Source organism: Macrotis lagotis, chromosome 8 (assembly GCF_037893015.1).
Source record: "Macrotis lagotis isolate mMagLag1 chromosome 8, bilby.v1.9.chrom.fasta, whole genome shotgun sequence".
Lineage (NCBI taxonomy): Eukaryota > Metazoa > Chordata > Mammalia > Peramelemorphia > Peramelidae > Macrotis > Macrotis lagotis.
The window spans coordinates 52,094,918-52,122,650 of record NC_133665.1 but is presented as its reverse complement, the minus strand read 5'-3'; the positions used below and the strand labels follow the sequence as shown (position 1 = coordinate 52,122,650).

General features: G+C 36.4%; 1 protein-coding gene across 4 annotated transcripts in view; it reads left to right on the top strand.

Moving 5' to 3' along the window:
- The first annotated feature begins 1,067 nt into the window (after positions 1–1,067).
- LUC7L (LUC7 like) overlaps positions 1,068–27,733 on the top strand; it is a 44,580-nt gene continuing 17,914 nt past the window's right edge. Inside the window, exons 1-4 of one of the 4 annotated variants that reach the window (XM_074197014.1) lie at positions 1,164–1,269; positions 2,566–2,636; positions 3,635–3,729; positions 16,226–16,324. In XM_074197014.1, the coding sequence (XP_074053115.1) occupies positions 16,229–16,324 (96 nt within the window). In that variant the 5' untranslated portion in view covers positions 1,164–1,269; positions 2,566–2,636; positions 3,635–3,729; positions 16,226–16,228. Of the gene's footprint in view, positions 1,270–1,534; positions 1,793–2,565; positions 3,730–16,225; positions 16,325–27,733 lie in introns of those variants that run through there. The other 3 variants (XM_074197011.1, XM_074197012.1, XM_074197013.1) reach the window with 3 other exon arrangements.

Sequence of the window (27,733 nt, the reverse complement as noted above, 5' to 3'; positions counted from 1 at the left end):
AGCTAGGTGGTGCAGTGGATAGAGCACCAGCCCTGGAGTCAGGAGGACCTGAGTTCAAATTTGATCTCAGACACTTAATAATTACCTAGTGTGTGGCCTTGGGCAAGCCAGCTAAACCCATTGTCTTGCAAATATATATTATATATGTATATATAATATATACATATATTGTATATATATAAAATATATATGTTGAAAACTATCTTTACAGGCATCTGGAAAAAATAAAATACTATTTACAAAAATAAAATAATAAAGAATAGGGCTGATAATGAGGTTGGAGTTTAAGGGAATAAAATTCTGATAAAAATCCTACTTCACCGGGTTGCAAGGTTGGACTCCAGTGAGATTTTCTTTTTTTCCTTTCTTTTTTTGAACTTAAAGATTTTATTTATTTTGAGTTTTACAATTTCCCCCCAATCTTACCTCCCTCCCCCCACCCCCCACAAGAAGGCAATTTGCCAGTGAGATTTTCAAAAGAGCTTCTTTGTCCCTGTTCCCTCGGGTTAATTACCCCCATTCCGAGTTGCTCGGTCCTTGTTGATATTATTGGTTCCCCTTCTGGGGAAGTGTAAGCTCCTCCAGGGCTGCTCTACTGTTCCAGTTTTGTCTTTATAGCCACACTTCACAGGGGCACATCATAGGCCCTGGATGCTTGTTAAATTGACTTGATTTTTTTTTTGGTTTTATTTTTTTTGCAAGGTAAATGGGATTAAGTGGTTTGCCCAAGGCCACACAGCTAGGTTAATTTTTTTTAATTTAAATTAATTTTTTTTTTTTAGGTTTTTGTAAGGCCTAGGAAATTATTAAGTGACCGAGGCCGGATTTGAACCCAGGTACTCCTGACTCCAGAGCCGGTGCTCTATCCACTGCGCTACCTAGCCGCCCCTAATCCTATTGTCTTCATTAAATAAAAAATTAAAAAAAAAAAGAGTAGAGCGCGAAGGGTCCCACCCCGTGCGCTAAGCCCGGCTCAGGCGGACTACAACACCCAGAAGCCTCTCTCCGCAGCGATACGCACTTCCTCCCGGCGTCCTCCTCGGCGGGGAAGGAGCGAGCAGGGGAGAAGTAGAGCTCTCGAGGCCGACTCGCCCCGTCTCCCACTCGCCGCCGCCGAAGGCCGCTCCTGTCGCCGGCGCCGTGAGAGGAGCCTCCGGCCCGGTCCCCAGCGGCTCTCTTCTCCCTCTCCCCACCCGCCGCGGCCAACCATGTCGGCTCAGGCGCAGATGCGGGCCCTGCTGGATCAGCTCATGGGCACGGCCCGGGACGGTGAGTAGGGAGCGGGCCCGCGGCCGGGAATGGCGGGCGGAGGTGGTGGGGGGGGCGAGGGAAGACGGTGGTGGGGCCCGGCCGGCCCGGAGCCGGGGCGGGTGGGGGGAAGCGCGGCGGCCTCCCCGGGCCGGCCTCCCCGGGCCTGCGCGTGCGCCCCGGGTGCCCGAGGCCCGGGCCTCTTTGTCTCCGCCCGGATCCTGCCTCCCGGAGGCCGCTGCCTCGGGCGCCGGGGCGCCTCCCCGAGCAGCTCCGTGCCCCCTCCCCCAGCGGGCGTGCGCACGCACCCCGGCCTGTGGAGGCCCAGGCTGGGCCTCTGTGGCGCTCCCTCCCTTTCTCTCCACTCAGGCCGCGGGGCGCTGGCTCCCTCCACACACCTCCTTCCTCTAGAGGCTCTGGCGGGTTGTAGCCCTCCTGAAATTTGAATCCTCCTTCGTGGCTCCTTCTGGCCTCCTCACCTGAGCGGAACTTAAAAAGGGTGTCAGTAGTTGCCGGCTCAGAGTAATTGCACTGTCTCTATTTGGTGGGTTAAAACTCGCGCCCCCCTACGCCAACCCGCACATCTTGTCCGCTTTTGACCGTCTTTCTTGGCCCCAGGGCCGACTTTTACTTCCTCCTCTCCTGCACACATCCCCTCTCTTGTTGGCCTAGAAACAGCCAGCCTACCAGAAAAATAGGGAATTTTAGCCAAGGGCCTGAGTCCCTCGATCCGCAGACAGTATGCTTCCCCAAGCCATGTGGCAGTGTTTTTCCTGGGCTTCCTTTGGGAAGAAGTTGTACCAGAGAGAGGGAGCCTAATTAATATACAGATGATATATGGAAGTGCCATTTTCATTCTGTTCCACTGCAAAGAGATCATGTAAGGTCGGCTTTTCTAATATGGGGGTTTGTGCAAAGTGACTATCACCACCTTAAGCCTTCACATGAGAGAAACCCAGCGTTTTATTTTAGTCAACTCCTTACAGACGTAGGTAGGTTTGTTACCATTGATAGGAAGTCAAAATTCTAATAATCGTCTCAGGAAAAAAAAAAAGGCTGTTGCATCCTTTGCAAAACAAACAAACAAACAAAAACTATATTCCAGTTGTGGTTTGTGTTTTCTTTTCTACGGAAATAATGAAGTTGTAAATTCACACTGGCACATTTTCAGGGCTGTGCAGATTCTTTGCACTTTATTTCATAGATGAATAAGTGCTTTTTAGCTTTCTTTGTATATTGAGTTGCTTTTGAATTGCTTCCCATATTTTTATTTCATACAAACTGAACAATTGTGGCCCCTCTATTTTATTTATAAAGGTTCAGTGTATCTTTGCCTGCCTACATCAATCTGCAAGGGAGTTGCAGAAAAGCCTCATGTTCATCGAGCCGTGAGTCACAACCAATTTTTAAAGCTGTTATAACAAAAAAGTGTTTGCTTTTTTCACAAGTAACTTTAAAAGTGTAGTTTAGAAAGAAAACATTTTCAATAAAAAAAGACACTACATTAATCCTGGATGCTTGCAAATCCTAAAATATAGTCCTACTTTAGTATTACACAGATCTGTGTCATATACACAGATTAGCTTTAAAATTGTCACATTCCATTGCCACTTTGCCTTTACTTTTATGTATCATTCCCCTGACTTCCTTACTGCAGGTGTGGGCAAGAAAACTTTTCCTTTAAAACTTTTCAACAGCGGGCATAAAATTCTGCAGCTGAGGTCTTGAAGAATGCAGATGGGTACAGTATGTGTTGGAGCTCGCAGTGTGTATTGACTAACCTAGTTTCTTTCTGCCTTTCTCATATTGTCTTGTTTAAAAGTGACTCCCAAATGCCAAAATATTTTTAAGGGTGGGGAAAAAAGGGAACCAGGGAGATGTCCAGATTATAGGATTCTACAATGACGTTTGAATGCTTTTCCTGGACTCTGGACAAAAAACACTGCCTACTCAGTTGTCCACATCAAGAAAATAGATAAGTACCTGTTCCTGGTTGAAATTAGGAGGTGTAAGTGTCATATTCTTTGATTCATGGCCCTCTGAGAAACATGGGTTTTGGTATCTCCATCCCTATCTGTTCTCCTGGTGGAGGGTCCAGGTAAACTTCTGATAATTGTTAAGCCTTTTAATTGTGGCCATTTGACTTTATTTTTACATAATGGTCCGATCTCATTTGGTAAGATCCCATACTCTGTCATGATGTACTTAAGCCTATAAATTTAGTAGTCCAGTTTTCAAATATGTTTCTAGACCCTGTTTTTCAATGAATTTGATGGGGAGTACACAAAATTGATAGTCGGCAAATCCAGGTGAATTGTTGCAGCAGATACCCATGCATGGTTAATATGATAATACTGTCTTATTTAAAACCAAACATGAATTTCAGGAGACGAAACCAGACAGAGGGTGAAGTTTACAGATGATCGTGTCTGCAAGAGCCATCTCCTGGACTGCTGTCCTCATGACATTTTGGCTGGAACGGTATGTGCTTTTTCATAGTACAGTAAAGTAAAGAAAGTACGGGAACTGGTGCTCTTCAAATCATATATGTATAAAATCTTAAGAAAGAGATGTCTTTTAATATGATAGAACTATTACTTCAGAATGCTAGTCACACTGAATGCTAAGAAAAAATACTATTATTTACTGCAATATTCATGTGTATATTAAATACTATTTTAGGCAAGCAGATTTATCTGTTTTTAGACCCTCTGGGACCCTTAGCAATTACACTCATCAGTGTTGCCCAGTAATTTAGATTCCTGACTTTCTTTCTAGCTACTTGGTGTTACTTCTTTCTTTAACTGGTTGTTTTTGTTTTTTTTTTTTGATAGAACTTTTTCAGTGACTGGTTTCCTTTTTGCAAATTTATTCCATGTCACTATTTTAGAAAAGCAGTATGTAAAAGTCAGCAAATTGGGTTTTTCTGCCATTTTACGTTTTATTTCTTGTTCTGTTTATTTATTTATTTGGAGACATTTGGGACTAAATGACTTTCCCAAAGTCACTCAGCTAGTGTCTGAGTTGGGATTTGAACTCAGGTTCTCCTGGCTCCAAGACCAGTCCTCTATCCACTGTACCACTTAGCTGTCCCCCTTTTTTATTTTGCTTTTTAACTTAATCCACTAAATTCTGACCATGTTTCTTATGAAATTCATGCAAGGTTCTTGAAGATTGTCAGGGGGAGGCAATCTCTGATAGACCCTATCAGAAAGACTTGAGTTATGAGTCTAGAAGTTGATTGTAAGTTGGTTAGGCTGAATCCAGCCTTGCTTGGCTGACGGAAGAGTTTTTTTTTTTTTTTGTCACTATCAGGCCTTGAATGTTTTCAGCTACAGAAACTTGAGAAAACTAAGGGTTTTGTTTTAGATTGGTGAATTTTGCAAACCATGTTGGTAGAGAGTATCAGATGGGTTGAGACCAATTCATACTGACTTTTCAGATTTATTTGTTAGAAATTTTTGTAAAAGGATATCTTGTAAATAGGCAACTGCTGTAAATTAGGGTTTGACTGATTGGTTTGCTGATTACCTACATTTAAAAGTAATGGTGAAAATGTTAAATTATGTAGATCAAAATGTTCTGTTTGCTTAATTTCTTGAAAGCTTGTTGTAAACATTTACCAACATACCCCTGGGGTATATCTGAGATATTGAAATAAATACAGATTTAAAATGAAAAGAAAAACAGCAGATCTGTGCCACTTTTCTTAACTATGCATTTCTAAAATCAGTTAGGATTTTAAAAGGGCACAGCATTGCCTATAGTGATGAAATCTAGAGTGAATACCTTGAGGGCAGAGAGCCTATTAACAAGACCTAGCACATAGCTCCACAAGTATTAATGGATTTCAGAAATTTCATGGTTTTCTTAGATGTAGAGTTTGTCCACCAACAATTTTGAGGATTTTATAGCATGCATTCACTAAAGTGCCCATTTTGGCATTGAACACAAACCTAGATTTTAAAGGCTATGCCAAGGAGTGGATGATCTGGCAGATCTTACTTGCTTGAAAACTTCTGGCCTATATAATGTTAGCTATTATCTTATTATAGACTTTCTCTTGTATTTTTCCATGTGTTATACTTAGCTCACCACTAGAACTATTTTAAAATAATTAGTTAAAATTCTATAAAGTACTTAATATAGCATCATCAGAAATGGGTACTTAATATTAATGAATTGATTGTATGGCTTTCATGTGAAGACCATCTTAGTGATTCTCACTATTCCCTGTTATCAAACTATGAAAAACTAGCTAAATTCAGGAAGATTTATCACCAGGCTGACTGTTGAGTGATGAGTTTTTAAGGAATTCCTGCAGACCATCTACCAAATAGCGGAGGTCAACAAAATTATATATCCTTAGAAATATTGAAGGAGGATGTGTGTGTTCTCAGAGATAATTTTCTCTGTGATGAATCATTCCTTTGTCTATTATTATCTTGAGGGAAGCCAGTAGAAGAATGAACACCGTCAGTTTTTGTCTTTGATTTTGCAAAAGTTGGTAACTTGACTACCATAGCTATAGCAGCAGTTTGATAGGGTATTTGATAATGTTATAACTATTTATATTCCAGACCTTTGTGGCTCAATAGTAATCATAATGTTCACCATTCATAGACTTTATTGGAAAACAGTAATGGAAATGATCCAGGATTATATCCTGAAATTATGCATGGAGAAACTAAAAAGGGACCATTTCAGCCTTATTTTGATTAACTGTTGAAATCTCATATTTTTTTTATCACTGAGTGAAATATTTGTCAGACATAGAATATGTATTTATTGTGAGATTAATATTTAAATGCCCACTTGTTGTAGTGCTGTATTAAGTACTGTATAGCAATTTAACATCTATTAAATATCTTAAAGTGGTTCTAGTGATAAGTATAGCCAACTTAGAAAAATATAAGAAAAGAATAATATTTGGGTAATAGCTAGTATTGTTTAGGAAAAAATGTGCTATGTTTGAGTCCTAGCCCTCTCCTGTTCATTAGTGCTGTAATCTTGAGCAAGTTTATGGGTCCTCATTGCTGGGTTTGGTTTACTAATGTAGGTAAAAACTAGAATCCCTGAACTTTTTTAAAAAACTTAATATTTTAATAACAAACACTGAGTAAGTTTTACATTTAAAAACATTATCCTGAGAAATGGCTCATAGACTTTACCAGACTTCCAAAAAGGGGGTCTATGACTTAAAAAAGATTAAGAACTTAAGCTTTGAAGTCTCTACTAGAGCTCTATCAGTTTTCAATGCTTAGGTAGCCCTTGTCTGATTCTATTTTCCCCTGACATTTTTAATAATCTTTCCTTTAGTTCTTTGTCTCTATTTAGGAAATAAAACCCTGGAAAGAATTTCCTAATGCACAGAGACGGTGGGGTGGAACAGAAATTGAGAGTTCTTCTTTTTGGGGATTCAGTGTGTTAAGGAAATGAAATTGGATATGAAGCTGAGAAGTGAGGTAGAGGCAAGTTTTGAAGGGGAATTTAATAGAGGTAAGTGACTGAAAGATTATTTCAGTTCACTTGTTTTCAATAGTTTCAGGGTAGACACAAATGAGTGGGACGGTGAGCAAAGCTGTTTCATGTTGAGAACTTGATTAAACTTGAGTTTTATAATACCTTGGTATTGGAGTCAAAAGACCCCTGGGTTCTGGTCACTGAGCTACTTAGTTGCTTTATTTTGGATAAGTTAGCCTCTCCAAATCTGTTTCCTTAAGAGGAAAATAGTATTAGTTTTCTTTAAGGTATGGTTGTGAGGAAAGTTCTTAAGAGACAGGAGCTGTTGATATGATTGTAATAGCACTTATGAATTCTGTGGAAAAAAATAGTGATCCAGGTTAAAAAATATTCTTAGTTATAGTAGTGTTACAGTCAGTTCTATCTAGTTTATTCAGCTAGCAGCAATGGATAATATTGCAAAAGGAGCAAGTAAGAAGTAAAAATAACAGTTACTACCACTTTTGGTATAGTTGAAATAGTTTTCAAATCCCTCATTTGAAGGTAAAAGAAATGACATAGATGTCCATTGAGTTAGATTTATTCTTTCAAAGGTTTCTGGTAGTGGTTGCCATTTGTGTTTTCTGGTATGGAATTTGTATAGTTGCTGATACATTTCCATTTTTTTAATTTTAAATTTTAATGCTTTTTTGTTAGTTTTTTCATTGCGTATTCATTGTAAACAGCAGTGCTCTCTTTTTTAAAAGCAGTATTTACCTCTGACTAATGTAATGCCAAAATAGTTTTTCCACTTATATGTACTTCATTTCAGATGTGAAAACTGTACATTAAGGGAAAGTTGTCAACTTCCAGGCCAGATTTGGTTGCAACTTAATGAAATTACTCAAACTTTTAATGTTTTTTTTTTTTTGCAAAGCACTGGGGTTAAGTGATTTGCCTATAATTGAGGTTGAATTTGAACTCAGGTCCTCCTGACTCCAGGGCCACTTAACTGCCCCCTCTTATTGTTCTTAGATTTGAATTTTCCCTGTGCTCTTAATTTCTTCTAGTATACAGTAGTTTTGTCATTGAAGTGTGATAAGAATTTGATTTATATGTATTTGAGTAATTGAGTAATGTTAGAATTGTATTGATATACTTGGCCATGGGACATTGTGGGAGAACTTAGCACTTAACCTTTTGTGATGTTATTAGCAAAGATTTGGGATGTACCTAAAACAATTTTAGTTTCTCCATAGTTATAAAAACTAACTTTTTTAAAATAATACTTTATAGTTTACAAAGCATTTTTCTCACTACAGTTCCAGGGATGGGGGGGGGGGGGAGTGCCTGGGTTATCCCCAGTTTTTAGATAAGCAAACTGAAATATCTGAGAGATGAAATTAGTTGTTCATTCACTTAAGTCTTGACTCCAGGACTTGTGATATGTTCCTTGTACTCTATCAAGGATCCTGACTGAATCTTGAAAAGAGGGATTAGGTGGGGGCACTGATTATCCGTGGTTTTATTAGTCATCCTCCAAATGGTTTATATTTTCTGCTTTTAGTCATCCTCCAAATGGTTTATATTTTCTGCTTATATATAACATCTTGGATTAATGAATTCCTTGTTTCTACCATCTTTGTTATTTCCTATAAAGAATTGCTTCCTTTTTATTTGTCCTTAAACCACCTAACTCAGTTCTGAGCTTTATTTTCTGTAAAGAAGTACTTCTTTTTTATTTGTCCTAAAATCACCTCAGTTCTAACTCTTTCTCCTAGATTTCATTTTATCAAATCAAAGTTCAAGACAACTAAAATTTGTTGAATTACTACTGTTTTTAAAGACCTGTCAGGTTTTGTATATTCCACCATAAACATTACCCTTTATGGTTTTTATAGACTTCAAAGTAGTTGCTTTAATAAATACCTTATAAAACAGGAATTCTGTTTTTATTTTTGCAAGGCAGTGGGGTTAAGTGACTTGTCCAAGGTCATTTAGTTAAGTGTTAAGTGTCTGAGACTGGATTTGAACTCAGTTCCTTCTGACTGTAGGACCTGTGCGCTATCCATTTCACCACCTAACTGCCCCTAAAACAGGAATTCTTAACCTGGTGTCCACTCCCCTTAAGGAGTTCATGAATAAATTTCATATGTGATTTAAAATTTTTTAAATGAATTTGAAAATTTTTATTTTTAAAAAATAATTCTAATATGTTGGTAAATAATATTTAGTAATTCAATATAGTTGCTTTTCTTTGTAGTCTCTTATTTTATTCATTTGAAAACATTCTGAGGGGTGGCTAGGTGGTGCAGTGGATAGAGTACCGGTCTTGGAGTCAGGAGTACCTGGGTTCAAATCCAACCTCAGACACTTAATAATTACCTAGCCGTGTAGACTTGGGCAAGCCACTTAACCCCATTGCCTTCAAAAAAATCTAAAAAAAAACCCCAAAACATTCTGAACCAGAGACCCATAAACTTTACCAGATTGCCAAAGGAATCCATGACAAACAGCTAAGAACTATTATTCTTAAAGACTGACCTATCTGAAGGAAGGAGGGAGGACTAATAACTGAAGAAATTCTGGCTACCACTCTTATATAAGGTTTGGTTCAAACCTATTAGATAGAATGAATACAGTCTCTTTCATAATAATACTTAATCAATATATTGGGGTGGCTAGGTGGTGCAGTGGATAAAACACCAGCCCTGGAGTCAGGAGTACCTGGGTTCAAATCTGGTCTCAGACACTTAATAATTACCTAGCTGTGTGGCCTTGGGCAAGCCACTTAACCCCATTTTCCTTACAAAAACCTAAAAAAGGGGGGTGGGAAGGATAATTGTACAATTCTCTAAGCAATTCTGATTGGAGAAAATTACTTGCATTATTGTCAGGAACAGGAATTGTGAAAGTGGATTCTATTTTCAAAACCTGTATTATATACTTTCTTTGCATTAACTCTTCTTGCTTAGGATAGGGGATGGTGGTTAAAGACTTTAAATTTATAGCGAAATACTTTTAAAGGGGTCTATAGACCCTTAGAAGGGGGACAGGGAATTGTGAACTTGCTGGGTGAGGGGGGATTACATTTTTATTTTCATGGATTCTCCGACTGAAATTTCCTTTGTGGGGCATCAAACTTTAGTTAGACTTCATCAGATTGTCAAGGTGTTGGCTCAGGGGATTGGTCAGGTCAGTGACACAATTAGGAACTACTGTTCTAGGGAGATTAGATTAGGGAAGGTGATTTGGATCCCAGGTGTAGGCTATATATTAAGCAAATCTCCAAAAGCTTCGGAATCAAGGGTAATGGAACTAAAGACCTGCTAGTCTCCGAGGTGACTAGAGATCACAATGAGACCATAGTCCTTTAGGAAGTGGAGTATAGTATTAAGCAAGGAATCATGGCAGGGACTTGGGCACAAGGAAATGAGATAAAAAATAAGTTATTGAGACAGTTATACAAAGTAGGATGTTTTATTCATTATGTACAGCATAAGAGCCTAGTTGTTAGAAAACTTTGGTACAAGTTAAGAGCATGACCTAGCAGCTTGGCAGTGGTATTAAGGTCTGGATTAAGGAAACTCCCTTTGTTCCTTGCTCTCTTACGCTTTGCCTGTGTGATGTTAGATAAAAAGATTTAAAATCTGACGTGATTCTTGATAAAAAAAATTAGGGGATTGGATTACATGATCTTTATTTAATATAATATCTTTATTGAATATAAATTTTTTTTAACTTAAATGTGTTTTTTGATGCAAACTTTCTTGTATTTCTATGTTTTTCTTTTTACCCCTCATGATTGAAATGTAGTCTGTAGCATTCTATTACATTTATATTTGGCAGGGGCAACCAGGTGGTGCAGTGGATAGAGCACTGGCCCTGGAGTCAGGAGTACCTGAGTTCAAATCTGGCCTCAAACACTTAATAATTACCTAGCTGTGTGGCCTTGGGCAAGCCACTTAACCCCATTGCCTTGCAAAAAAAAAAAAAGAACTTAGGGTAAGACTAACCAGGTTTATATCTATATTTGGAATTCAGTTTAAGAAATTGGTTCCTTGGAGGCAGCTAGGTATCAGGTGGACCTGAGTTCCAATGTGATCTAAGACACTTAATAGTTACTTAGCTGTGTGACCTTGGGCAAGTCACTTAACCCCATTGCCTTGCAAGAGAGAGATTATTTCCTCTAGAGTTAAGATTGAAAAGAAAAGTAAAAAGTGAAGACCAAGTAAGGAAGGGCTGATAGTCTGAGGAATAGGATGTCACAATGTCTAGCCAGGTTTATTTCTATAATTGGAATTCACTTTAGGAAAATGAATATAATGCCTTTTTCTGATGATCATTCTTAGAAGTTGCCTTGTGTGTTGTTACAGGATGATATATTTTTTTTTGCCTTAAATAAATTCCTATTTTTCAAAGCACAGCTAATATATTCACAGTGAGGATGTTTGAATCAAATTATTTTTTTTTTTAGGTTTTTGCAAGGCAAATGGGGTTAAGTGGCTTGCCCAAGGCCACACAGTTAGGTATTTATTAAGTGTCTTAGATCAGATTTGAATTCAGGTACTCCTGACTCCAGGGCCGCTACTCTATCCACTGTACTACCTAGCTGTCCCTGAATCAAATTACTGACCCGGTCCTTATACTGGATGGCCTCAACATACATTCTCTAACCTCCCAGCTCCTCAAACTCCTCTTATGATTTACTTCTTTTCTCTATCTCAACCACATATGGAGATGGTCATACTCTGAAATTCCTTTTTATGTCTTTCTACCATCCTTGTGCCTCACTTCTAAATCTATTCTTTCTCCTCATTGTGACATCCGTTCTCTCTATTCCTGAGTACTCCTTAGTTCATTAGCCCTTACTTGGCCTTCACTTTTCTTCTTTTAGGTCTGAACTCTAGAGAAATAAATTGAGTGCGCAATCCTGCTCTGGCATTGCATCTAGCCTCTTCCCCCTTCTCATTGTCAATCATGTCTTAACCAAATTCCCACCATCTACTTCTTCTGTTTCTGCTCCCTTATTACCAAGCAGAGATGGAGGAAGTCATGTTGGGGCCACTACAAATCTGTGTTTTTGATTGACCCTCATTGTAGCTGAGTAGTCAGTCTACTTCAAGTGTCTTTTGCGCTTCAAATCTCTCATTTTACTCCCCCTCCTTCCTCCCTCCCTCCCTCTTATGTAAGAACCTCAACTCAGGCATTATTGAAAAGCATAGACCATTCACAGGGGCTCCCTGTTTTTCCCTTCTATATAGCTAATAATTCTTTATTCTCTGAAGAGGAGGTGGTCACCTCCTCTATATGTGCCCTTGATCCTATTCCTTCCCATCCTTCTGGGAAACTGCCCCCCACAATTATATCCCCACCCATTCTTTTTTTGTTTTGTTTTTGTTTTTTTCCAAGTCAATAGGGTCACAGCTAAGTGATTATCAAATATCTGAGACCAAATTTGAACTCTGGTCCTCTGGACTCCAGGACCTGTGCCATCTAACTACACCCTACCCATTCTTCAGTCTCCCTAACTACTGATCTTTCCCTCCTGTGCTGTTTATAGCTCATCTCAGTCCTGAAAAAAATCTTCATTAGACCATGGTCCCTCAAGCTAATTTTCTATTTTTTCTCTCTTAGACAATCAAATTCTAAGAAACAAAACACTCTGCCCTGCCTACTTTCCTCTCATTTGTTTCTCAACCTTTTACAATCTAACTTCTGACATTCAGGAGTTTGAATTCAGCCTAAGTCACTTACTAGCTGTTTTAGCCTGGATAAATACTTAACCATGATATACTTTGTTTCCTCATTTGTAAAAAAGCCTGACTTACAGGATTGTTGAAAGAATAAAATCACATGATGCTTTTAAATACTATTCTATCTATTACTATATGATGCTATTAGCTACACTTTTTATATCTTTGGTGTCTTTATGACACTGCACTATGTTGTCTGCTGTGATACTCTCTCGAACAATTGATTTACTTTAATTTCAGAGATCTTTACACATTTTCTCTGTTACCTTGTCGGTCTAATTATTTTGTGTATGTGTGTATGTATACACACACACACACACACACACATGCAGACTTAGCCTCTCTCCTCTGCTGCAGTCCTACATCACCCTATGAGTCATATCAAAGTGGATGTCTTCTCAAATTCAGCAGAACACTTCCTTATCCCTAAACCTCCCCTTTTTGATCCTATTGTTCTTGAACTTGACTTCCTCAACTCCTTTTTCTTTTTCTCACAGTCAATTGCCATATCTTGTTTTCCTTCTTTACTCTGTCATAGCCATCTCAGTAGGCCCTTGAATTATTGTTACTAATAATTACTTTCTAGTTCGGCAGTCTGCGTCCTTCCACTGCTCAAAACCTAGGTGACTCTTTAATTTAGGATCAAATTTAAACACTCTTTGCCATTTAAAATCTGTTACAAACCTGACCTCAAACTTCTGTCTCCAGCCTTTATATATCAACTTCTCTTTATACCCTCTGTGATCCAGTCAAATTGACATTCTTATCACAGTTTTCTACTATCTCCCATGGTTGAAAATGTTCACCCTTTTTAAGGTTCTTTCCTTCAAAGCACAACTTCTACAGGAAGACATTGCTGATCCTCTTTCCCCTTCTCATAAATTGCTGGTGCCATTCTCTCAAATTATTTTGTATATATTTATATCTTTATGTTACCTTTGCAGATAGAATGTAAGCTTCTGTAGCCCAAGGACTGTTTTGTGTTTATATTTGTCTATTCCTAAAACAGTGCTTGACACATATTAAGTCCTTAACAAATTGTCTTGATTGATCTCATGCTCTCTTCTTTTTGACAGTAGCACATAGAATACCAATGAGCTTGATATTACTGAGATTTTTGTGCAGGAATGTGCAAGCCCATTTAATATAATCTTGAAGCTTTACCTGTTTGATTTCCAAGCTTGTTGGAATATTTCTTTTTCCTTTTACTTCTCTTTCACTTGCATTATCTTGTTTTCCTGCTGTTTACACATAATTCCAAGACTCTGCAGAACTCAATAATTTTGGTATCAGAAAACAGGAAGAAACACACAAACCTTCCTCTGGTTATAAAGGGGAAAAGGATTATGAATGCAGTTTCACATATACTTTCAGACCTGGTTGCTTTTGTCAGTTGGTTTTGTTTAGTAGTTCTATTTTTTTCCAAGGGGATAGGAAAAAGAGCTAGATCATCATCAGGAATTTTTTTAAAGAGGCATTGATATTATTTTTTAATAACAAAAAAAGGGGGAAAAACTACAGTTAAAGTAGTGTATCCAGATGTAAATATCATCCAGGAAGGCTATGTGATACCGTGTACTATAGCTAATGATAACTGATGTTTAATATTTTAAAGTTCATCATTTATATGCCTTCTTTCATTTTAACCTCATCAATCTTTCACTTTGGCTTAACTACACTGGAGGAAACTGAAGCTTGAACTTGGGAGACCCATGGTCAAACATCTAGTTAAGAGTCAGAGGATAGAGCACAGGCCCTGGAGTCAGGAATGCCAGAGTTCAAATCTGGCCCCAGGCACTTAATAATTACCTGGCTGTGTGGCCTTGGGCAAGCCACATAACCCCATTTGCCTTGCAAAAACCAAAAAAAAAAAAGGCAATGCAATAAAGTTTGAAAAAAAAAGAGTCAGAGATGGAACTTGAAGCAACTTTTCTGGATAATAAAGCATTTGATCCACTCAATCACTGCCTCTTTAGCTGGGCTTGAATTTCAGCTCTCTTGCTTTCTATGTCTGTGTGACTTTTGGCAAATTGGATTAGGTGACCTCTGTGGTTTCAGTTCTTAAGTTTTTCTAATTAGTCCTTCAAATAGAACTCTGAGATTTAGAGAGTAAAAGATAGAGTAAGTGGGAATGAGAAGTTGGCTTTTTTGATATCTTGACTGTTTCTCCAGGCCATTTCTACTTGCCAGAAGTCCAGGTATCCAGAGCCTAGGTACTCAACCTTGGATGACTGATAGGTAGTATTGGAGGTTTAGGAAGGATCAGCATTGTAAGGAAGGAATTTTGACTTCCAGCAGCTCTAGCTAGTTCCTCATAAGAGGTGTGCATGCCTCCTAGCTTCTAATGCTTTCTCCTCTAGTACTACTACAAGCTTATGTTTCCAAATGGCAAGATAGCATATAGATTGGTCTTCAGTTGTCCCAAAAATCTTGCCGAGTACAAAAGGGAATATTTTGGTGTTTTTTGTTTGTTTGTTTGTTTGTTTGTTTTTTAGGTTTTTGCAAGGCAATGGCGTTAAGTGGCTTGCCCAAGGCCACACAGCTAGGTAATTATTAAGTGTCTGAGACCAGATTTGAACCCAGGTACTCCTGACTCCAAGGCCAGTGCTCTATCCACTGTGCCACCTAGCTGCCCCATGACCTTTAATTTTCAATTAAAATATTTATTCATATCTTTCCCAGTCCTTCCCAATTTAGAAAACAAAAAGTCATGGTCATGCAAAATAAGATTCTCTACTTTGTTGGAGAGGTTGTGAGGAATGCACTTTAAAGTGCTATAAAAATATCAGGAGTTATTTTTACAAAGTCCTCAAGAATTTCTGAGATTCAGAGTTCCTGAGACCCGGTGTGATACAGTTTTTTTATACTTTTTTTTTGAGGCAAAAAACTCCACATGGACCCAAATCCCCATATACTACTTTTATTTCCACCATTGCCTAAATTCCTCTTATTCCTTATGTTTCTATAACTTATGCATTTAACATCAGTAGTAATGGTTAACAGGAAGTTTTAGGACTAACTTTGAATATTGCCTTTGTTTATATGTATGAAAACTTAGAAAGTTGATCCAACTCTGGACATCCTGACTAACCCGTTTGTTTGCTATGTAGCCTTATTCAGCTTAACCTCACAAAATATGTAAGGCAAGATTTGATTAATCAGAAGAGAAACCTTCCTAATAACAAGACCCATCTGAAAATGGAATGGACTGTTTTAATATATAATTGAGCTTCCCATCACTAAAAGTCTTCAGGCAGAAATTAGATGATTATTTGGCAGGGATGTTGTTAAAATGGATTGATGCCTTAAGTTATAATTGAGCTGGATGTCTTCTGTGGAGCTTTCCAATGTTGGAATCCTTTGGTTTCTCATTGCTTTTTCCTTTTAATGTACTACTTTCTACCATGTGACTTTATTAAAAGAGTTATGGGTCATATGAACTAGCCAATTGACAGATGACAGAATGAATTTGACATGACAGATGGCAGAATACAAGTGGCAAAGGTAAGCTAATTATGGTATAGTTTTCATTGTCATAATCCTAATAACTATGGAACTAACAGCAACCTGGCCCTGGTTAGCTGTTTAATGTAACATCTGAAAACTTCGTAAGCCTGGAGTATTAAGAGAAATAGAATTTACCAATCATAACTGATTTCTTAATCTTCTAAAGTGGACTTTAGAATGAATAATGTAATATGCCAGTCCTTAACTTCTTAGCTTTCTTTAGCAGTAAAGTTTCATGCACTGATATGTTGCCTTTTTTTTTCTCTCCACAGCGCATGGACTTAGGAGAATGTACAAAAATTCATGACTTGGCCCTTCGAGCAGATTATGAGATAGCAAGTAAAGAGAGAGACCTGTTTTTTGAGTTGGACGTAAGTCTTACTTTGTATAAATTAGTCCAACCCCATTATGAGTGAGTATTTAAATTCCTAGTTGACATTTTTTGTTTATTTTGAGTTTTACAATTTTTACCCTAATCTTACTTCCCTCCCCCCCACCCCCCCACAGAAGGCAATTTGCCAGTCTTTACATTGTTTCCATGCTATACATTGATCCAAATTGAGTGTGATGAGAGAGAAATCATATCCTTAAGGAAGAAACATAAAATATAAGAAATAGCAAAATTACCTAATAGCAGTTTTTTTTTAAATTAAAGGTAATAGTCCCGTTTTTGTTCAAATTCCACAATTCTTTTTCGGGATACAGATGGTATTCTCCATTGTAGATACCCCAAAATTGTCCCTGATTGTTGCACTGATGTAATGAGCAAGTCCATCAAGGTTGATCATCGCCCCCCATGTTACTGTTAGGGTGAACAGTGCTTTTCTGGTTCTGCTTATCTCACTCAGCATGAGTTCATCCCTCCAGGCTTCCCTGAATTCTCATCCCTCCTGGTTTCTAATAGAACAATAGTGTTCCATGACATACATATACCACAGTTTGCTAAGCCATTCCCCATTGAAAGACATTTACTGGATTTCCAGTTCTTTGCCACCACAAACAGGACTGTAATGAATATTTTTGTACAAGTCATGTTTTTGCCCCTTTTCATCATCTCTTCAGGCTATAGACCCAATAGTGGTATTGCTGAATCAAAGGGTATGCACATTTTTGTTGCCCTTTGGATGTAATTCCAAATTGCTCTCCAGAAAGGTTGGATGAGTTCACAACTCCACCAACAGACATTTTTTTCTTTATAGCTTGTTGTTGAAATTGCTATCCTGGCATATTTCTTCCCACATACATGTAGACATGCTGGAATGTAATGGACTAGAAATATTGGGATTTCCATAGATTGGAATGGGAACTGGATGTTATGAGAAAAAGTCATTTAGTTTTATATAGTTCACAATTCATTTGAAAACTTTACATTCTTTTCTTATGTGTCTTCACATAGATTCATGCTGTTTTCTATTCCCTTCTCTTCGTCCTCACATACATGAGAGAAACTGGCATTGGGAAAAGACTAGGAAAGAGGAAGAAGGTCAAATTTATTAAGGCATGTAGAGAAGAGTTGAGTTAATTTTGAGAGTTTAATAAAAGATTAAATTGGAGCCAGTGACTAAAAAATGGTTCTTTAGTAGCAATTTGGAGATCTTTTAAGGTCATATGCTGTGGAAAATGGACAGAGAAAAATAGAATTATATGCTACCTTATTTGAAAATTATAAAGTATTGATTTGGAGGGTAGGAAAGGGAGGATTGGAACTGTCAAATTTATGGCTAATGCAGATTTGATTTTTATATAGGTCATTGATTAGGGTAGGACTCAGTTTTATTGACTGAAATCTCGATTATATAGTTTTTAGAAATATATAATTATCCAACAGATAATCAGACCAAAATATCAACACATTGCAGAAGATTGTTTTATTTTTGTCTTCAAAGTTTCTTATATCTTCTTCAAAGGAGAATAAAGCCAGAATAAAAAAAAAATTTCCCCATAAAACCTGGTACAAGTTGAAACCTGAAGCCTTAAGTCCATGAGAAATGATAGTTATGAGATGCTTTGATTTGGAATTAAGAACAATGAGTTCTGAAAAATAAGGAAATTTGAAAGTACATCTTTTAAAATTATAAATCAATTTATAAATAAAGAATTTTTCATACCGGTGATGTTTTTACTATTTTTCATAATCTCTTCAGGGTATAGGCTCAGTAGTGGTATTGCCAGATCAAAGGGTATGCACATTGTTGTTGCCTTTTGGACATAGTTCTAAATTGATTTCCAGAAAGGTTGGATGAGTTCACAGCTCCACCAACTATGTATTAGTGTCCCAGATTTCCCACATCCCTTCCAACATTGATCATTGTCTTTTCTGGTTATATTGGCCAGTCTAAAATGAAGTTTTTTCTTTAAATAGGGAATATCTGTGACTGGTCACTGTTATTGGCCATTTCTGCTTGCACTTTGAGTGCATTGTATGAGGAATTTATTAAAACAAAACAGAACCATAGTCTCTTCTATTTGCAGTCTCTTATGGGTATTGCTCACTGCTGACTACTGTTTGTTGATTTGATTGACAAATGTATGAATTTATATGGAGTATGAAGTAGTATGGTAAAGCATCCTGGTCCTGGATTTAGTCAGGGGACCTTGCAGGAATTGCATTTTTAGAAATCTTAGAAGGAAGTGATCATTGCTTTTTAGAATTTGTGATTAAGAAGGAAAGCAAAGCTACATAAATTGAGATATACACCCTAGAATTTTGGAGAGAAGATACGAGATTTCACAGATACTAAATTCAGACTTTTGATATAAATTTTTACAGGGAAATGGGTAACTCCCAAGAATAAAATCCTGAAATCACAAAAGCAAAACAGTTCTGGTGAAGAGGAAAAGGAGAAGTCTATAAAAGAGATTTATATGAATGCACTGGGAAGTTACCAGCATGTTTTTTTTTCAGCATGGGAAGCACATGTAGGGGTGGCTAGGTGGCACAGTGGATAAAGCACCAGCCCTGGAGTCAGGGGTACCTGGGTTCAAATCCGGGCTCAGACACTTACTGCACCTAGCTGTGTGGCCTTGGGCAAGCCACTTAACTCCATTTGCCTTGCAAAAACCTTAAAAAAAAGGACATGTAATGATGTGTGAATGCAAAAGCACATATATGAATAGTGTCAGGAATGATGACACTGCTAATAAACTCAGTCTGGTGAGGAAAAACAAGGACAATAGGTGTTGGTGACTGTTAAAGGAAAAATGGGAAGATCTCAAAAAAGATGGGACTGCTCTAGCTCAGAGCAGATGTGACTGTGATCGGGTGAGAATGAAGTGTTACTCATCTCTTATTTTAGTTTTCTCTACCAATAAGGCTGATATTTAGATTGCAAAGGATAGAACAGAAATAACTAAAAGATAATTAATTCTCAAGTTATTAGCGAACCAGTCTGAAGTTGGAAGTATTGAAACCCATAAGATCTATATACAGCCTAGGGTACTGAAAGAACTGTCAGATAGGAATTCTCCAATTGTGAAGAGTGGGAGGGGTGCTGCAGTAATGGAAAAAGGAAAATGTTCCAATTTCTGTGGTTAATGAATATTTCTAAAAAAGGGAGTGGTAGTCAGAATGAACCAGCATAGCTTCATCAAGAGCAGATCATGGCCTAACTTTCTTTTATGACTGGGTTTCTAGAATGGTGTAGACCAAAGGGATGGTGTAGAAATAGTGTATTTCAACTTTAGCAAAGCATTTGTTTGGTTTTCATACTATTTGTGGCAAAGACAAGTGGGCCAAGAAAGACATAAAAAAATGTGGACTTGGGTAATGATATAATTAAGTTTATTCAGACCTGGTTGATCAAACATTCTTAATGATTTGATGTTGACTTGGAAGATCTTTAGGGAGTGACCTGTTAGGGACCTGTGTTTAACCTTAAAATTTTTATAAGTGATTTAGATAAGGACACTGATTACCAGTTTTATCAGATTTGTAGATCACATAACATTGGAAATGGTAATGTGCTGCATGATAGAGGTCTGATTAGAAAGAGTTTGACAGGTTGCTAGAACAAGTAAAATAAAATATGATAGGAATTTAGAGTCTAAGCTTAGGTTCAAAAAATAACTTCAGAGTATAAGATGAGAGGTTAATTTTCTTTTTGTTTTGCAAGGCAATGGGGTTAAATGGCTTGCCCAAGGCCACACAGCTAGGTAATTATTAAGTGTCTGAGGCCGGATTTGAACTCAGGTACTCCTGACTTCAGGGCTGGTGCTTTATCCACTGTGCCACCTAGCCACCCCCCAGAGGTTAATTTTCAAAAAATAACACTAAAACTAATAGAAATAAAAAATTATTTTGCTGTTAGTATTCTTGAATAATTAAATGTAATAATAAGTATGTGTTTAAAAATTATATCAAAATAGAAATTTTCACTCTGTAAATTCATTGTTAAATTTTAGCTTGAATTAAATTCGATTTTTCATATATTAAATGACATTTTATACTGTCACATAATTTTATTCAACAAAGGGATTAGGGTCAATTAGTGATCTATTGAGTTTCTCTGACATCCCACCTGAAACTCAGAAGTGAGTCATAGATTCTTGGGAAAGAGGTATAGCAGAGCTGTAGATTGCCCTTGTCAATAAATTTAACCCTTAACCAAATGTCTAATGATTTGCTCTTCTGAAATAGAAATCATCAAGGAACCTTTTATTTAATTACATTCAAGAGGATTTAATTCATTATAAGTATACATTAAGGATGAATTTGCCAGATTATAGGAGAAGGGGACATGAAATGTTGGAATGCATGGGCCACTTAAACTTTGAGCTTATTCTTGACTAACTGGGCCTCATTTTCTCCTATAAAATGGAGATATTGGATTAAGTTATTTCTAATGTACTTCACAGTTCTAAAGTTCTTTGAGTCTGTCAGTAAGCCATTTTGTGATCCCATTTGAGGTAGTACAAAGTTGACTGGAGTGCTTAGCCACTTTAAAAGATAGTGGGGAAATCTTTTTTAGGTGATTTTAGGGCTATGTAAGCCAGTTTGTATTTTGAAGTACTTAATTTGAATCCATTGAATGGGAAGTTACAAGCACTGTTACTAATCCAACTCTTTGAGGTAAGAGATGGTTTGGTGCTTTACAAATACTAATTATTTTTTCAATTTGTTTTGCTATCTACATTAACTACATTTAAAAATAAATCATTCCTCCCTCACCCAGAGAGCCAACCTTAGAACAAAGAATAAGAGAGTGAAAAATCAGCTGTCACAATTAATGAACACATCAGAAAAGTCTGACAGCATATGTAGTTATAATCCCTAAACTTAACCATGAGGGGAATGAGGTGCATTGTCTTACCTTTTCAGGACTAATATTAATCATAACTACAGTTTCATTTCTTGTTTTTCTTTATATTATCATTGTTTGTATTTTTCTTTTTTTGGTTTCACTTTAGCCTGCACTTATTACAATAAGTTTCCATCTTTTTTGTATTCTTCCATTTTAATTGTTTCTTAGGGCATCTTAATGTTCCATTACATTTGTGTACCACAGTTTGTTTAGTTATTCCCCAAACAGTGAGTATCTACTTTGTTTTCATTTCTTAAGTGTTTAATGTTTATGGGACCTTTTGTCTTTGATTTCCTTAGGGTAAAGGCTTAGTAGTGAGATCTCTGAATCAAAGTGTACAGACATTTTGTTCGCTTTTTATGCACAATTGCAGATGATTGGACCACTTCATAATAATGTCTCACCAGTATCCTTGTCTTTCCTTAGTCCTCCTCTCCCCTCCAATATTGATTTCCCCTCTTTATATCATTGCCAAGCTACCATGTACAAGAGTAAAGACTACGGGGATATTTTGATTTACAATTTTTCCTATTGGTGATCTCGAAAAAATCTTTTTAATATAGTGCACTGTTAGTAGTAAGCAATTCTTTTGAGAACTGTTAAAAACCTTTGATTAAATAAGTCCTTTTTTAAAAATTAGTTGCTTTGATGCCTTTTGTTTTTACATCGCATAATGTTTTCTTCGTGTAAACTGTTTCAGAAGGTTCAACATAAGAAACTAAGATATTGGATTAACTCAGTCTTCACCTTCTTGTTTATTCACAGACTAGCAAAAACAGTCCCCAAATATCCAGGATTAACCTCTTGAATTAGAGATTGTTCACCTCCCAAAGACTTGACATGTAAGGTGAACATAATGAGAGCTGCAGGGGACCTTTGAGATTTATCGTTTTCTAATTTAGGTCCTAACAATTATAGCTGTTGAAAAAGGGCAATGGGCTACAGGAGGTAGTGGGTTTCCCGTCACTGGAGGTCTTCAAGCAAAGGCTGGATGACCACTTGTCAGGTATGTTGTTAGAGCTGGATTTTTGTTCAGGTATGGGTTGGACAAGTAGGCCTCTGAGATCCCTTCCAACTTTTAAATTGTGATTCTTTGACTTAGTTTCAAATCCCAGCTCTCACTTTACTGTTAACTCCCATTCTACCTTTATTCAGTCTTTTGGATCTTCATTTTCCTCATCATGAATGTAAATCTCTTAAGACCTCTTTCAGCTCTTAATCTGTGATGCTGTGAATCTTATATTGCCTCTAAATCTCCTATCTAATTGAATGTACTTAAAAGAGAGAGACAGTTACTTTATTAGCATTATAATATATGTATATTTATATATAATGTATAAGCATTATAATAATATTATAATTTTTATACCCATTTTTCTTTAAATTGTTAACTAGAAAATATGTGATGTTACCTAGTTAAAAGAGATCTTAATGAGCTTAGCTTTTCTATTCATTCTTGCTAAATTAAGATGTGAAGTCATTGTCTTTTCAGGGCAGATTTTTAGTTGGTTAAAATTACTATATATAACTTCTCAAAACTGAGGTACAGAGTAATACTTTCAAGGAATCTTCCCAGCACTTCCTTCTGCACATGCATACACAGTCTCACCTATCTTCATCCCATTTTACATATGTGATATCATGGATCATCAAAAAGAACTCAATATTTTGATTCTGAATTATGGTCTACATTGTTAAGTGTTATTTCATAATTTTTGATTTCTTAATTATAGTGTGCTTTAGTAATTAAGTTGCATTAATATGGGTCAATCATTATTAAAAAGACTTTACTGTTCCTGAATTTTCTCTAACATCAGGATATTTGATAGCTTTTTTATTTTTTTAAACAAAACTTGAATTATCAGTTTATACTACAAGACTCGATCTTTAGAAGGGGGTCTGGGTGTGTCTGTCTCTCTCATATATATATATATATATATATGTTGAATTATAATTTTTTTCTCTAATCTTGCTTCCTCCCCCAACAGAAGGCAGTCTCTTAGTCTTTGTGTGTGTGTGTGTGTGTGTGTGTGTGTGTATGTATTTTAATTTTAGGTTTTTGCAAGACAAACAGGGTTAAGTGGCTTGCCCAAGGCTGCACAGCTAGGTAATTATTAAGTGTCTGAGACCAGATTTGAATCCAGGTACTCCTGACTCCAGAGCCAGTGCTTTATCCACTGCGCCACCTAGCCACCCCTGTATATATTTTTTTAAAACCTTCTGTTACTGCTTATTCTCGTGATAAAAGGAGAAAAATGGCATCAAATGAAGTTATCTTCTTTGGATGTAAAGAATCCTTTTTCTTATTTTTTCGGAAAAAATGGATGTATTTTTTCTTCTTTTGGGTCTTTGTTTTTACTTTTCTCTCTCTCTCTCTCTCTTTCTCTCTCTCTCTCTTTTTTGCTTTTGGCTGCATTTGTACCTACCAGAATATTATTTTTCTGTATGAACTTTCTTTCATAGGTACCTACTCTCTGTATTATCAGATTATTTTTTTTCTTTTGAGACGAACCCTAAACTTTTAGGAGTTATAAATTCTGCAGAAATAAAATTGTGACTTCTCAGTCCTTTTTTGGAAACATTACTATTTATGTAATGCTTTTTTTCCCCTCCCACTTGCCTTGCAAAAGATATTCTGGGACTTTTGGTTTGATAAAAATTTTAACATTAAAAACCATAAATACCTCTACTTCTCAAACCACAAGTTCTAGCTTTGGAAAGGTTAAAAAGAAACAGTTTTTCTGCTTCAAAAAAATATTTATTGCTCATTTTGTTTTCAGTAGGTTTCATCACATTTCATATGGGAAATATATAATTTTCCATAAAGATTCTAATATATTGCTTACAAATTGAATTTAGCTTTTTTTCTCCTAGTAAATAGCCTGAGCTGAACTTTACTTCTGTTGTGTTCTTGAGTATTTTAAGCAAATGAAAGTTGTTACTGTATAAATAGCTGTTATTAAACTTTTCTTGTACTTGTTCATTAGAATGTTCCAGGTAAATGAATATTTGTTGATTAACAGCTAGTTTTAATAATGTTTCTAACAGCACTATTATGTTGAACCAATTATCAGCTTTATTTATGTTACAGCTAATGCATGAATTTGTTTTACCTTTTGGGAATTGATTAGAAAAATGAAATGCAATTTATATGTTATGAATTACTTGGGGGATCTCTTTTTCTCACACACATGCAATTCCATACACATGTTATCTAATCTGAATGCAGATTCCTTTGAGTTAGAGCCTGTTTGTTGTCTCTAGCATTTAGCACAATGACTTCCACATAATAGAGACTTAATAAATGCTTATTGTCTGATAGTAAGCTTTTAATGAAGTGTACTAATATTTATCAAATATTAAAAACAGGCAAATAAAAATATTTAAAACAGGCAAAAAATTGTTTTTATAATTCTGTGGTTTTCTACAGATCTATATTGTAAGCCCAGTAAAGTAGCTAATTTGTTGAGGTATATACATGTGAATATATTGAAAATCTTAACCATTCTTGATACTCACCCTTTGAGATTCATTCAATTCATATTTACCAACCAGTTGAAATTCTGGTACCTTTTATTTAGTACCTTCAGGACACTCCCCTTCCTCAGTAAGTTCATATTGATATTCCTTCACACATCCTAAACTCATTTCCTCATCTTATTAATTTCCCATGATCTCTCTTCTCTTTATCTTAATTACACACAAAGATGGTCACACCCTTTGTTTATGGAGAAATATACCATTTTTCCTCTTCTTTAACTCTGAAATGTACTTTGATCACAATCTTTTGGCTTTACTCCTCTACTTCTGTCTTCCTAAGCCCTGTTCTTCATCCACATAATGACCTTCAGACCCTTTACTTCACTTGCAGTTGATCATCCCTTTATTAGCTGCTCTCTTCCCTTTTCCATCTTGACCCCTTGGTGAGCCAGTTAACTCTACACTGTCTTTCTTTAGTCTCTTACTCTCTTATCTTATTGCTGATCTTTACCAGTCATGCCATACCTTGACCATACTATCTGGCTTTTTTTGCTGCTGAACGAGGCTAGAGAAAATCTCAATGTAGTTCTTCCTGGAGTCATTTAAAACTGATCTTCCATGGCCTCAGTTGAGCCCTTCTTGCTGCCGCACACTCTATAATGTAACTCATTGTTTCACCATAGCAATTTTTCATCTCTCATACCTTTTATGGTTCTTCTCCCTCTCAGCTGAGAACTTTACTTCATATTTTATTGAATAAATTGAAACTATTTATCTAAACCTCCATCTCCCCTACTCATCTATCATTCAGATGCCTTCTAGCATTCTTTTCTACTTCACCTGGTCTCACATGAAGAGATTGCCCTTTTCTTTTCCAACTCTGCTTTTACAAGTGATCATATTTTATTCCTTCTCTAACAGATTGTTCCCCACTGTCACCCTAAATCTCTTGGGTCTACTTCCAACAGACATTCCTATGTCTTCCTCTTTCTCAGAAAATTAAATGGATCCATTCATTTCTGATTCTTATTTTGTGTCTGGCATTTCTTTTTTGACAAAATCATTTAAAATTAGAAGTTCTCCCTTTTTAACTTAAACTATTCAGATTTCCAACTTCATTTAACTGAAATAGCTCTCTACAAAGTTACTATTGCTTTTTTTTTAATTGCCTTATTTACTCCTCCCTCTTCACCTGACTGAAACTTTTGCCACTGTTGATTACCTTCTTATCCTTGATATTTTCTTTTCTTTATATTTTTTGTAACACTATTCTACTTATGACAACTCCTTCTTGGTCTCCTTTACTAGATTTTCATCAAAGATTATGAATATTCTGCAGGGTTTTGGCCTGATATCCAGCCCTAAGTTCACTCCTGACTTAAAGTCTTGTATTTCTGACTCACTATTAAGCATTTCAGATTAGAAGTTTTAAATTGAACATGTCCAAAAACCTTTCTCTTCAAATCTTTCCATACTTAAAAGCTTTCCCATTACTATTGAGAGCACCACTAAGAGTTTGCAAAAGGAAGGGAAAATATGGAACAGTAGTGGATAGTGGTAGTGAGATTCTTGGGGTAGTTTTTTAAGGACAAGGGGAGATTTGAGCATTTTTGTATATAGCAGGGAAAGAACCAGTAACTGGGTAAAAATCTGAAATGAATGTAATATGTATAAGTAAAGGGATTTAACCCTGTGGTAGATAAAAGATTGCTTCTTCATTAGTGACTAGAAAAAAAAATAGAGGATATCAGAGGATGTTGAGATGTCAACAAGAGGTAGATTGTGGTAAAAGACTTCTTGGTCAAATATGAGAGTTTGGGGAAGGACTGTTGTGGGATACTTGAGAGAAGAAATTTTCAAACCGTTGTAACCTTCATTTTGGAAGGGGTAAAAAGATTGCCTCTGCAATATGATACCATAAATTTGTAGTGGACTTTGGTTCGGTAGAATATGTAAGTATACTAGGTGCTGAAGAGATAAGAAATATAACATGATAATGATAAAGGCTAAATATTTCCTTAAATATCAAAGAACCATAGTCTTTATACATGTGTTGTGTATTCTGAACTTCGTAGGGTCAAGTTGTTTAATTGTTTTTTTGTCATTCAAGAAAGATTTTTTTATTTTGAGTTTCACAATTTCCCCCAGTCTTGTTTCCCTCACCCCCACCCCACAGAAGACAGTCTGTTAGACTTTACATTGCTTCCATGGTATGCATTGATCTAAGTTGAATGTGATGAGAGAAATCTTATCCTTAAGGAAGAAAAATAAAGTAGAAGAGATAGCAAAATTACATAAAAAGATAATGGTTTTTTTTTCTAAGTTAAAGGTAATAATAGTCTTTGGTCTTTGTTTAAACTCCTCAATTCTTTCTCTGGATAAAGATGGTATTCTCCATTGCAGATACTCCAAATTGTCCCTAATTGTTGCACTGATGGAATGAGCAAGTTCATTAAGGTTGATCATCACCTCCATGTTGCTTTTAGGGTGTACAAATGTTTTTCTGGTTCTGCTCATCTCGCTCAGCATCAGTTCATGCAACTCCTTCCAGGCTTCCCTGAATTCCCATCCCTCTTGGTTTCTAATAGAACAATAGCATTCTATGAATAGTTTAGTATTTTTAACTCATTTAAGAGCATATTTGGAAATTTTAAAGCTTTCTATTTGATTTTGGTTTGTAGTATATACACTTAGTATTTTTAATCTTCCAATTTGAGTTTTTGCTTAAGCAAATAGCAAACATTCATATTACTTGGGGATGTATAACCTAGCTATATTAGGAAAAATTGTTTGAAACTGAATGAAACAAATGTTACATTGAAATTCTGCTCTGCTCATAATATAATAAAAACCACTGAAAATTGAATAAACGATTAAAGCAGTTTTAAAGTTCTTTCTATGTGCAGAGTATTGGAGATCTAACTCAACTGGTGGTGCTTTTAGTTGGGAATCATAAGATTGATATTAGAATAGGATCCTTTCCTTTCAGACTATTTTTTA